General features: G+C 40.6%; 1 protein-coding gene across 1 annotated transcript in view; it reads right to left on the reverse strand.

The window, feature by feature from the left end:
* The window catches only part of supt6h (SPT6 homolog, histone chaperone and transcription elongation factor), a 73,827-nt gene that overhangs the window by 39,118 nt on the left and 20,661 nt on the right, over positions 1-14,048 (reverse strand). Inside the window, exons 3-8 of the mRNA XM_078224918.1 lie at positions 9,038-9,214; positions 8,547-8,617; positions 5,705-5,897; positions 4,401-4,485; positions 3,642-3,918; positions 444-545 (exon numbers count right to left, since the gene is read on the reverse strand). Coding sequence (XP_078081044.1) covers positions 444-545; positions 3,642-3,918; positions 4,401-4,485; positions 5,705-5,897; positions 8,547-8,617; positions 9,038-9,214 — 905 coding nt within the window. The remainder of the gene's footprint in view (positions 1-443; positions 546-3,641; positions 3,919-4,400; positions 4,486-5,704; positions 5,898-8,546; positions 8,618-9,037; positions 9,215-14,048) is intronic.

The raw sequence follows: 14,048 nt of genomic DNA on the forward strand, positions 1-14,048 counted from the left end.
GCATGGTGGCACAGTGATTAGCACTGCTGTCTCACAGCGCCAGGGACCGGGTTTGATTTCGGCCTCGGGCGACAGTCTATGTCCCCTATTTCAGCCCAGGATGAGTCCTTTCCATTTTGGAATTCCTCTGGACATTGCGAGTAGGCGTTGTACTGTTTAGAGATCTGAAGAAAAAGGTCTCTACTTTGCTGCCCCTGGGAATCTTTTTGTTTGTTCCACTGAAATGCTAGTATTAGGCTTGTATTTAACTTCATTGTGTTTTGAGCTGAGGAAGACTGTCATGCAACCAGCCAAAGTCTATGTGATCCAAGCAAAAATCCGAGCAATAATGTACGAATACCAAATGAAGTAAATTTCCCACACTGCATATTAACTACCATAAACTGTTACATGATATTTTTAAAAACGTACATGGCAATGTCATTTGGAAAATGGACTCTAACCTGTAAAGAAATAGTGGGCGTTGAGAAACCGTTTCTGTAAATCCACTCGGCCTCTTCCTCTAGCTCATCATCTTCAGCAGGTTTGACTGGAATGCCACGAAGCTATTGAAAACATTTAATCAAGCTGATTTGACCATTACTGTATTTGACTGTATTAACATGTTCTAGACACTCCATTAAATATCGGGGTTAAATGCATCAAAGTTACCATGAAATATACCCCAGGGACTTAAATTTCTTCTCAAGCATGGAAAGGATACAATTATTACCCATAAGCTGATGGTGATGATGCTAGGCAAGGAACAGAAAGGGAAGATACTAAATTCAAATCAGAATGAGATGACCTGGAGGAAAAACTGGAGTCTCCCATTGCTGCTCTGGTTTTTCATTGCAGTACAGGTTAATGGATACGTGGGGATTGTTATTGAAGTAAGTTTGAAGAGCTAAGCTGCTAGATCCAAAGATGTGCAAGTTAGGTGGATTGGCCATAGTAAATGCACAGGGTTGTGTGTGGGATGCTGTTTCAGAGAGTTGGTGTAGACTAGATGGACCAAATGGCCTCTTTCTTCACTGTAAGGAAACTTTGTCCCATTTAGGAGTAGTACTTTTACTCCACTGGTGCAAGCCCAATTGGGCAGACAATCTTCTGGATTCAGCCAGTTGTGAAGCTGCTAAGCCACTCTTGGTGGTAGGCACAGAAGATCCCAGAAGATATACTGTGACTTTTTTCTCTGGAGTGTAGAAGGCTCAAGGAGGTCTATAAAATAATGAGGGGCATAGATCAGCTAGATACCTTTTCCCAAAGGTAGGGGAGTCTAAAACTAGAGGGCATAGGTTTAAGGTGAGAGGGGAGATACACAAAAGGGTCCAGGGAGGGCAATTTTTTCACACAGAGGGTGGTGAGTGTCTGGAACAAGCTGCCAGAGGTAGTAGTAGAGGCGGGGACAATTTTGTATTTTAAAAAGCATTTAGACAGTTACATGGGGTAAGAAGGGTATAGAGGGATATGGGCCAAATGCAGGCAATTGGGACTAGCTTAGGGGTTTAAGAAAAAGGGCGGCATGGACAAGTTGGGCCGAAGGGCCTGTTTCCATGCTGTAAACCTCTATGACTCTATCCCATCTCATTTCTTTGTGCCCTTACTTCCCCTAAAGCAGTGCAATAAGTTACCTTCAACATGGAGGAACTCTGATTAATCAGTTGAGCGGGATATTAAATGATGATTCTTGACCTTGCTTGACCTGAAGCTACAAGCCAAGGTCAGTGAGTTCTCCCAGACCCCGGGTCACTTCTACTCAAAGCTATTCCACTGTGCCCACAATCTTTGGTGAATCTATCCTAGTGGTGGGAATGGACATGTCCAATAACCTGGGATGTACACTGATAGATATAATACTGAATATAAATATGTTAGGCGATGGTTAAGTTCTCTCTTCAGATAGCTTTCCCAACTTGAGTACCTATGCCCAGATATTAGTGATGGAAACCTAGTAAGGTTGACTGGACTAAGATTGCTGTAGGCAACTGGATGGGTCTATTGGCAGTTATTGAATTAAGCAGAAATAATTATGAATTAAGAGTCACGTTCTGACGGTAGAGGATTTCTATCAAACTCGTAACCTGAAGAGTTAAGGACCTGAAATCAACTCCTCTTGCTGTACTCACAGCACTGCTAGCGAGAAAGATCCAGGATTTTGACCCAGAGGAAGTGGAGGAATAGTGACATGGTTCCAAGTCAGGATGGTGTGTGGCTTGCAGGGGAACTTGCAGGTGGTGTTTACATGCACCTGCTGCCTTGCCCTTCTTGGTGGCAAAGGTTGCAGGTTTAGAAGGTGCTGTTGAAGAAGCCTAGGTGAGTTGCAGCAGTGCATCATGTAGATTATAAACACTGCTGCCACCATCCATCAGTGGTGGAGGGAGTGAAATTTGAAGGTAGTGGATGGGGGTGTCAATCAAGTGGGCTGTTTTGTCCCAGGATGGTGTCGAGTTTCTGAAGTATTGTTGGAGCTGCATTCATCCAAGCAAGTGGAGAAAGTTCCATCACACTCTTAACTTGTGCCTTTGTAAATGGTGGACAGGCTTTGGGGAGTGAGGAGCTGAGTTAGTTGCTGCAGAATTCCCAGCCCCTCACCGACTTTTGTAGCCACAATATTTATGTGGCTGGTCCAGTTTAGTTTCTGGTCAATGGTAACCCCAGAAGGTTGAACAGTGGCGCATTCAGCCATGGTAAAGCTATTGCATGTCAGGGGGAGATAGTTTGATTCTTTCTTGTTTGGGATGGTCACTGCCTGGCACTCGTGTGTCATGAATCAGCCCAAGCCTGAATGTTGTCCAGGTCTTGCTGCAAATGAAAACAGACTGCTTCGGTGTCCGAAGAGTCAAGCATGGTACTAAACATTGCGCAATCATCAGCGAACAATTACATTAGTAAATGGAACCATAGATAGAGAGAATAGTTGCCTGAATAGTAGCCCGATAGGTTAATTTTAATTGCTACCCATAGAATGAAAAAAATCAAGAATCAAAATCGATAAATCCACAACATAAAGTATTATTTGTGAATTTTTAAGGGTGCCGAATTAGAAAAATGGCAGTTATTTATTTTGAGAAAACACAAAGTAATTTGGTAGAACAAGAATACACAACCCAATAGATGATTAATCACTTCAAAGGATTAACATTGTGTGTTGTACATGGTTTAGGGTTAGCACAAAACAGATCTGCAGCATTCAATACTGTTACAATGTTGGTAAATCAAGTAAATGTATTCAATGCTGAAACTGGGCACTACAGGTTTAGAGTGCTAATATTTTGTAAAAATCTAAAATAATAAAACTTACTTTTAAATATCTGAATCCTGTTTCTCTTTATTTATCAAGCATTCAGACCAATGCATTTGTAACTCATTTTCTCCCTCCCCTGTCAAACCGAATGAATCTGAACTGAAACTCATCCGAGGTAGTATCCAAAGTGGGCAGGGTGTAAAATTCAATTGAAAGACAGTGTTAACCCATGTGCTCACAATGATAATGTGAAGCACGGATACATTATACTGTAGGGTTCATCATTTTCAGAAGAAATCAACCAAAATAACCAATTTTTGAAGCTTGAAATGTTTTTCTTTTCCTGGACCTTTTACAAAAATCCCCAAATAAGGTTAAAGCACATAGTTCCTTTACTTCAAAACGCTGCACTAACCTGGAATCTTTCCGGCATATCTGTAATTCTAATCTCATTGTCCTGGTCCGTGAGGTGACTGCTCTCGAGCTCACTGGGTTCATAGATCTCGAAGATACTGCGGCGGCTGACACGCTTTTTGGTGGTTTTCTTAGGGCGAACCCTTGTTTCACCCTCTCCCAATTCTTCATCTTCAAACTCATATTCATCCTCCAGTTCTTCATCGTACTCATTGTATTTTTCAAACTCATCGTAATCAAAATCTACTCCGAAGATCTCCTGAGCTTCCTGAAGAGCACTGCAATAAAAATTAAAACATGCTCTATATAGATCGAACTGCACGGGGTAAAACAACACCATCACTCTTAGTTTTGGAACACAAGTCCAAAACTACATGAAATGCCATGCAATGAGACTTTAAAGTTGACCTGGAGAGAGATTACATAAGAACATCAGCTGCTGTTTTTATGTATACTAATTATTAGCAGATTATGTTGAATTTAATTTGATACTACAGCAGATGCAATAAAGCTTTCTGTAGTTTTTGGATAAAAGTACACATTTGTTTCTCATGACATGTGTTCTAAGAGCTGTGTGCAGCAGAGCTATAAGAAAGGTTATATTACAGTAACTTTTAAAAAAATATTGGTGTTTAAACATTCTCAACAAGGAATAAAAACTTTCAGCAATTTTGTTCTTTGAGCTGTTACCAGGTGCTGTCTTTACAATAGTGAACACGGGGTGGTTTGTAGTTCATTATCTATATTAGACATTACTTACGCATCTGTGTACCCTGGGAACTTTCTCTTCCATTTTGGTTTTTTGATTGGCTGTCCATCATCATCAACAATGAAGTCATCAATATCTGTATTAAATGCAAAATCAGTTTAACAGTATTAAAAGTTCTGTTCCTCAATTGTTGTATCACAGATTTTGTTAATGAGGGTAACATTCTGGTATACTTCAAGTGTGGATCCAGCTTTCTGCTAGTGACAACACGACAACTATGTTTCATGCCTATATAAAGGCTGCAAATGCCATGCAATGAAACTTAAAGATGAATCAGAGAGATGACATGATAACAGCATCTAATTAGTGATTAGGGACCAATTATAATAGCAAACTTTGTTGGCACATACAGAAGTTGTAGGAAAAGTTGGCGTGAAGGGGTTGCAGTAGTAAACTGCTACGAAGAAAGTGCAGTCATTTTCTTTTCTGTTTGGTTTGGGAAATGCAAGTTCGGCACATAGAAATTACAGCACAAACAAGCCATTTATCAACTGGTCAATGCCGGTCTTTATGCTCCACATGAGCTTCCTCCCACCTTACTTCATTTAGTCCGATCAATATATTCTTCTATTTCTTTACACAGCTTTCCTTTAAATGCATCTACGCTAAACCTTTTACAACTGAGGCGAGGAGAAATTTCTTCACCCAGAGAGTGGCGAATCTGTGGAATTCACTACCTCAGGAAGTAGTTGAAGCCAAAACATTGTGTGAATTAAAGAAGAAATTAGGTACAGCTCTTGGAATTAAAGGGATCAAAGGATATGGGGGGGGGGGGGGGGGGGAGAAGATCAGGATATTGAACTTAATAATCAGTCATGATTAAAATGAATGGCGGAGCAGGCTCAAAGGGCTGAATGGCCTACTCCTGCTTCTATTTTCTATGTTAAATTAATCCAAAACTCCATTCGAATTCAACGTCTAAAGAAGTACAGCATATAAAGCGTGGACGGTCATAATTTTTGAATTTGCAAAATTTTTATGCAGCCATCGAGAATTAGATGACAATTCATGAAAAAACAGGACTCTGGAATTTCACAGTATTGATGCTGTCTCTTTTCCGGATTTTTTTATCCTCATGTAGAATAGAATAAACTTAAAAAAAAAATCAACCACATAGATGTATTGAAGCACAAACCATTCATGATTGAGAATGCAAAAAATAAAAATGTAATTTTGCTCTTTGAAAGATCCACAATTAACACAGGAAATGCTAATCTTCTGTTTATTCCCTTGTGCCAACAGGCTTCCATTCTTAATGTCTACACTGTGTCATAACTATAGTAGGTCCAACTTACCTGACTCCTCCTCTTCCTCCTCCTCCTCTTCCTCAGGAGCTACCACTGGTGCTTCAACCTGTTCTCCTTCTTCCCCTTCAAATTCTGGAAAAAGTTCATCAGCAATAGCCTCTTTTTCATGTCCTTTCTTGGTAGTTTCTTCTTCCTCCTCATCTTCATCGTCAGATACTTTTTTCACACGTCTGAATTTTTGCTATGAAATCAATCATGAGAATTATTAATTAACTTTTGAAATTGAATAACTACAGAGCAATTCAATACTTCAGAGTGAACAGGAGCAGGCTGCAAAGCAGTCAGTCAGAAGCTGTTTGAACATATTCACTGTGTAAGTGTTTGGCGATAACTCATGACTTGGACTGAAGAAACCTACTGTCTTGTATATCTGTACATAGTTGTGTTCTACCATAAATAATTACCGTTCAGACTCTGCTTCTGAACCTGTTCCTTTGGCAACCACAACAACATACAACATTCACCATCTTACTTTTAAAAATCCAAGTACTATAAGTAAATTATAAAAGAGAAAAGTCAATACCTTTGGATTAAATAGCCAACCTCAAGATGCCTAATTCTGCTATAATGCTTACTGTAGATATGAAGAATGGTCTGTCCTCAACATTTGTTAACATAATTCTCTTTTAAATATCGCACTAGAATTAGGTGCTTCAATGATGTAAACCTTTTAGATCAGCCATTTTTAGCAACCTCACTAGAGTGGCACCACATTTTTTATTACACTGCAGTCAGCTCCTGGACAATTCCGCTACATCCCACATTGAACTTAGGTTGGTCCCCTGGACTGAAGATACGGTAGGGTGAGGAATATTCCAAGCCATATGGTGACAAGGTGTTGTGACAGGCTGCTGACAGGCCACAGAACCTCAAAGATCTTTCAATTTGCGAGATCTATCTTAATCAGCACAGTCGTAGTGTCACCCAACACGATTAATGCAGGGAGGAGGGAGAAAGATGTCCTCGGTGTTAAGACAGGAGCTTTGCCTGTTGCTGAGTTGCTATATTGCTGAGTTTCACATCTTTGCAAACTTTGAAATTGTGCCGTGTTTACCCAAGGTCAGATCAGTCATCCATATCAAATAGAGCAATGATTTTCATATCAATCGCTGGGGAATGTCACACGATACCATTGTCCTCTCCTGATAATCAACAATCCATTCACCACTACTGTTTGCTTCTGTCCTGCGGCCAGTTTTGTATTCACGCTGCCCCATTAATCTCATGGGCTTTAATTTTGCTAACACGTCCATTACATACTTTGTCAAACACTTTTTGAAAGTTCACGCACACATCAACTGCACTGTCCTCATTAACCCATCCATTCCTATACCAAAGAACTGGATAATACAAGTATAGTCAATGCAATCTAATAGGCTAGTTTTCAAACACCTTAGTTATTAGGGGATTGCAAAGGTATTTTCCAGAATTAACGCACCCCCCAATTATCTTTCAATCTTGTTCATTGACTCTCTCGGGAGAGTGCATGCCTATCAGTGGGTAGCAGGGTGTCTAATCCTGAACTTTAGACATCACGGCATGCATGATGCGCCTAAAGTTCTTTTCCTGTCCATCATTTCCTTATGTTATCATCCTACACACTTAGAATATAAATTTACAATTTGTTTTCGAAGCAATTTGATTTACCTTAATTATTTTTGCTAGTGTAAAATTCCAAAGTATAGATTAAATTGCCAGAGGAAAGCAGTTGCATACAACTTAATCATTCAGTCCGAGGCCCAAATACCCGAGGGTAGTGACCGTTTTCCTTCTGCAAATGCATATTAGCACAAGAAATGCAGTGGGCAGGGTCTGCATGGTAAATGACTAACGAAAGCTCAAAAGCTGATAATGCAAGTGAGAGAATTCCACATGGAAACCCCAGTCAGTTGGAACTGAAACAAGGGAACAGCTGAATGAAAAAGACTGACAACAGGCACACAATTGCAAAGGAGAGAGTATAACAGTGAGACTGAGAGAGCTTTGTGGTCAAATTAGCTACAATTGACTGAATTAAATTTCTACTGAATTCATATTAAAGCTTTCCTGAAATCTCCTGGTTATTTTGGCTTCATCAGGCCATATCTAAAATGTTACAACATAATTGGAGAATATGTCACCCTATAATCAAAGAATTTAGGTACAGCTTTTCTCTCAAGATCTTATTTCATCCCTTTAAAATTTAACTGGTTGCTTTATTAAGCATTTAACAAATCAAAACCTTGGCGTTTAGCCTATACAGGTTTGCAGTAAAACCGATATCAAACATTCATAATATTTTGCTCAGTTGCTTTTTCAAGTGCCCCTAAAGGTCCTAAGTGAGGCTTCTTCACTTCAATTGTACCAAAAAATTGCTTCATTTAACACCATGGTCACCAATGTATTTATGGGAAGATTTTTGGCTAGGGTGATGGTTTAACTTTTGCTTGTATGAAATCCTTAATTCAACGTCTTAAATTGTCATCACTACCAACGGTGAGAGACCTGTAACTACTAATGGCTCACCAACAGTGATGTTGCACAGTTTGAAATGCTGTTTTCTAACTGAAACCCAAGTTAAGACAGCCAAAATATGAATCAATATGAATTTCAAATGTACATGATGAGAGAAGTTCAAAAGTGCATCACAATGCTTTTTTGAAAACCTGAGACAATGCTGGCTTAATATTCATTTTTTTTGAACATTTGCGGTATTTCAACATATTGTAATTTGAACTAATTAATAGCAGCTTTCTACTATAGATAAACATAAGAATTTTACTAATTTTTAATTCAATATTAAATTCTGAATTACTAAGTCGTTTTCAGTTACCAAAAGAATTAGCATTACCCTTTTGACTTTGACACCCAAGTTTTCCTCAATTAGATCAAAATCATCATCTTCCAGCCTGTCATCATAAGCTGTACAAAGAAAGAAAACAGTTAATGACATATCACGGATGTTGTATGATGAACATAGTACGATTCATTAAGATTTTATTAAAAAATGTTTCATCAGAATATTCAAATGTTCACTTAAATAATTTGACATCATTACAGTCTTCTCCCACATATCCCTCCATAACCATAGTATATTGCATCCCCAAGGATCCCAAGAATACTGATCATCATCTTCTTCCATTAAAATAGTCACATAATCAAGAATTTCTAGATTATATTTGCGGACATTCTCCAAAGGAGGACTCCCTGTTTTAAAAAACTTTTCTACTTAAAATAGGGTATAAATTCTAAGTCAAGCAAATATCTTACAAGTATTTGCAAGAAAAAAACATCTTAGCCTGAATTTCTAACATAGAAAAATAAATTGATTTTAAGACTGACTTTTACGTTTTCTCTTTTTTGTGATCGGGTCGGAACCTCCAGAACCTTCACTGGCTCCATCATCATCCTCCTCCTCCTCTTCCTCATCATCTTCTTCTACATCATCATTAATGAAGTCCTTTAAATTTCCCTGCTCATCCTGGTCATCTGCATTTTCATCCTCCTCCTCTTCCTCCTCTGTTGGGATAAATACAAAAATTAGTATCTGGAAATTGAGTTTAAATTTCTAGCTCCTAAATCTGGAGCTAGAAATACATCAAACACAATACATCAAACTGAGTAGGAGTTTGGCACGAAGAGCTCTTCTTCTGCCGGCTTCATCTCCATAACCATGGAAAGGTTTCCCCCTGCACATGGACATTTTCTCCTATCTTTAAGATTCCTCTTCCATTTTAAACACCAGCAGCTCCCCACCCCATCAGTCTTCTCCTTGACAATGGCATTGACTGTGTCAGTTACTCCACTTGCTTCCCTCTCACTGAGCTTGCAGCACTCCATCCTCATGTTTAACCCTAACATCAGTAACAAACCCGCTGATAAAGACGGTGCTATTGTACAGCAAACGCACCTCCCTGTTCTGGAGGCTGAGAGGCATTGCCTAGGCCAACACCAACCTCTTTGTTTGGTGATCTTCTCCCTCCTGCACCACCCACTCTGCTCGGCCTTAACCTCACTTTATCCCAACCTCACTTCTACCACCTCCCTAAGAATCACAACAGGCCCTGCCTCAGTATTACCCATTGTCTCAGTCTCTTCACATCCTATATTTTCAGCATCTGTAATATTTTGCTTTTAGAATTAAAACTTGGATCACATGAAATACTGATTTGTTTTTACTTTGATAATAGCATTCCATCAAAGCTAAACTAAATGCATGTAAGGGCAGCTAGTGAACAATCCTGGCCTGTGGTTCAGTGCTGTAAACTGAGAGTGATTGCCTCCGACATCAATGTGGTATTAGACTGAGTTTGGCATCAAGGAACCTAGCAAAATTGGAGTCAGTGGGAAAAACTCTCCACTGGTTGGAGTCACACTTAGCACAAAGGAAGATTGTTGTGGTGTTGGAGGTTAATCATCTCCATTTGCAGCACATTGCTGTAGGAATTCTTCAAGTTAGTATCCTAGGTCCAACCATCTTCAGCTGCTTCCTCAATGACCTTCACTCCATTCTAAGGTCAGAATCACGCTGATAATTGTGCAAATGTTTAGCACCATTTACAATTCCTCAGTTACTGAAGTGGACCATGTCCATATGTAGCAAGACCTGGACAACATTCAGACTTGGGCTGAGAAGTGGCAGCTAAGAGAGAATCTAACCATCTCCCCGAGACATTCAAGGCTGTATCATTTCTGAGTTCCCCACTATCAACATCCTGTGGGTTAGCCATCAACCAAAAACTGAACTGGACCAGCCATATAAATACTGCGGCTACAAGAGCAAGCCAGAAGCTGGGAACTCGAGTAGCTTACCTCTTGACTCCCCAAAGCCTGTCCAAGGCCTAAGTCAGGAGTGTGATGGAATGCTCTCCATTTGCCTGGTTAGTGCAGTCCCAACAGTCAAGAAAAGAAGCTTGTCACCATCCAGGACAAAGCAGTCTCCCTGACTGGCACCCTATCCACCACCTTTAACATTCACATCCTCCACCACCGATACACAGAAGCGGAATTGTGCACCATCTACAAGACGCACTGCTGGAACTCACTAATGGCTCTTTCAGCAGCACCTTCCGAACCCACAACCTCTACCACCTAGAAGGACAAAGATAGTAGGTGCATTGGAACACCACCTGGAAGTTCCCATCCAAGCCAGTCACCATTCTGACTTGAAAATATACTGCCGTTCCCCGTTCCTTCCCTTACACTGGGTCAGAATCCAGGAACTCCCTCCCTACAGCACTGTGGGTTTACCTACACCACATGGATTTCAATGGTACATGGTGGTTCACCACCACCTTATCAAGGGCAATCAGGGATGGGCAATAAATACTGGCCTAGCCAGTGATGCCCACATCTGTTCAAGAATCAAAGAAAAATTCAATACTTCACATGGGGTTTTTGACTGTGGATCTCTACAAGTCCCAAGACAAAGGCTAATATTAATGAGTACCTTGCATCCTTTTTCATAAGAGTACAAAATATCTACAGTTTACAGGGACATAAAAACTGTGAAAGGGAAGAAGATTTGATTCAAGTAAAATAATGGAGAAACACTACTGCACATTACACAATGTAATGCACATCTGCTAAGTGCTCCTCCTCCCTTTATGGCTACATATTTGAATTTCTGTAACATTCTAAGCTCAATTAGAGGTTAACTAGCTTTATTAATATTCTAAGAGTCAATCCTGCTATTGGCAAAAAAATTCCTGTAGATTCAAATGATTTTTTAAAAATTAAATAACAGTACAGTACGATTTTTGAGATCTGGTACTATATTTATTATTGCAAGATCCAAAATTATTAATTTTTGCATCTATAAAAATGCCACATTCGAAAACAAGTTCTGGATGAAAGATTTTACATGCTTACAAATCTCCTCTGGCATTGCTCATGACAAGTTGTTGGGTATAATGTTTGCAATTCACCAAGGACAAGGGCAGCAGACATTTGGAATGCCACTACCAGCAAGCTTTCAAGTCGTACACTATCCTGACTTGGAAATATATTGTCGTTCCTTCATCCTTAGGAGTCAACTCTTGGAGCTTCCTACCTAATATCACCATGGGAGTGTTTTCAACACATGAACTACAGCAGCTCAAAAAAAAACAGTTTACCTTCTCAAGGGCACGTAAACAGAGACATTACCCACTGTTCTCAGCAGAAATGCCCATATCCCATGAACGAATAAAAAAATGACTGTACCCTGTAATGCTCAATATATTATTCTGTTATGGTGTAGCATAATCTTTTCTAAATTGCATCATATGCAATCATTACCTAAATGCAGCCACAGACGAGAGATTAATTGTTGCTTGCCATGCACCAGGAACTTTACAAATGCTGAGATAAGGTTTGAAAAATAGCCCACTGTTAGGTACAGTAACCTAGCAACTACATTACTGGACAGGGATTGAGAGGTTTAACTTTAAGTAAGGAGGCCACGGGGACAAAGGGATCTAATCTAGGGATACAGGTGTGCAAATCACAGAATAGCAATGTAGGTTAATAAGGCCATTAAAAAGCAAACAAAGCACTGTTCGATTCTGGAGGGAGGGGATTGAAGAGAAATTATAGCAAACTTGTATGGAACCTTGGTTAGACCATTACCCCATATCGTGCACAGTCTGGTCTCCACATTAAAAAAAGCTGCTGGATTAGGTGCCAAAAAATGATTTACAAGGATGACAAAGCTGTTTCGGTCATGTAGTCGTTATCGCGTTCGCCTAACATGTGAAAGGTCCCTGGTTCGAAACCGGGCAGAAACGTTCATTAAGCTTTCTGTCGTGTAAGGGAAAATTGCTTGATTTCATTCGTTGTTCAGCATTATCCGAACCTCGGTATTACAGCCAAATTGTCATTGCTCTGACGTCGTACTCAAATGTTTGGGCGGCACGGTAGCACAGTGGTTAGCACTGCTGCTTCACAGCTCCAGGGACCTCGGTTCGATTCCCAGCTTGGGTCACTGTCTGTGTGGAGTTTGCACATTCTCCTCGTGTCTACGTGGGTTTCCTCCGGGTGCTCCGGTTTCCTCCCACAGTCCAAAGATGTGCGGGTTAGGTTGATTGGCCATGCTAAAAATTGCCCTTAGTGTCCTGAGATGTGTAGGTTAGAGGGGTTAGTGGGTGGATATTGGGGTAGGGCCTGGGTGGGATTGTGGTTGGTGCAGACTCGATGGGCCGAATGTCCTCTTTCTGTACTGTAGGGTTTCCATGATTCTGAAACCTCAGAGGTTATACCTAGTGGGAAAGTTTGAACAGGCTAGAATTAGGGGGCATAAGTTGGGAACAGAAACTGTCAGGGAAAGGAACTAATGAAAAGTGGAACTTTTTCAAGGAACAAATACTGGATGTCCTTGATAGGTATGTCCCTGTCATGCATGGAGGAAATGGCCGAGTGAGGGAACCATGTTTCACGAAAGAGGTGGAATGTCTTGTGAAAAGGAAGAGGGAAGCTTATGTAGGGATGAGGAAACAAGGTTCAGATGACTCGATTGAGGGTTACAAGTTAGCAAGGAATGAGCTGAAAAAGGGGCTTAGGAGAGCTAGGAGGGGACACGAGAAGTCCTTGGCGGGTCGGATCAAGGAAAACCCCAAGGCTTTTTACTCTTATGAGAGGAATAAAAGAATGACCAGGGTGAGGTTAGGGCTGGTCAAGGACAGTAGTGGGAACTTGTGTATGGAGTCAGTAGAGATAGGCGAGGTGATGAATGAATACTTTTCTTTAGTGTTCACCAAGGAGAGGGGCCATGTTTTTGAGGAAGAGAAGGTGTTACAGGCTAATAGGCTGGAGGAAATAGATGTTCGGAGGATGTCCTGGCAGTTTTGAATAAACTGAAGGTCGATAAGTCCCCTGGGCCTGATGAAATGTATCCTAGGATTCTTTGGGAGGCAAGGGATGAGATTGCAGAGCCTTTGGCTTTGGGTCCTCGCTGTCCACGGGGATGGTGCCAGAGGACTGGAGAATGGCGAATGTTGTTCCTCTGTTTAAGAAAGGGAATAGAAGTGACCCTGGTAATTATAGACCGGTTAGTCTTACTTCGGTGGTTGGTAAATTGATGGAAAAGGTCCTTAGAGATGGGATTTACGACCATTTAGAAAGATGCAGATTAATCCGGGATAGTCAGCATGGATTCGTGAAGGGCAAGTCGTGCCTCACAAATTTGATAGAAATTTTTGAGGAGGTAACTGTGTTGATGAAGGTAGGGCAGTTGATGTCATATACATGGATTTTAGTAAGGCGTTTGATAAGGTCCCCCATGGTCGGCTTATGATGAAAGTGAGGAGGTGTGAGATAGCGGGAAAGTTGGCCGATTGGATAGGTAACTGGCTGTCTGATCGAAGACAGAGGGTGG

The sequence above is a fragment of the Mustelus asterias genome, chromosome 12 (assembly GCF_964213995.1).
Source record: "Mustelus asterias chromosome 12, sMusAst1.hap1.1, whole genome shotgun sequence".
In the NCBI taxonomy this organism is placed as follows: Eukaryota; Metazoa; Chordata; class Chondrichthyes; order Carcharhiniformes; family Triakidae; genus Mustelus; species Mustelus asterias.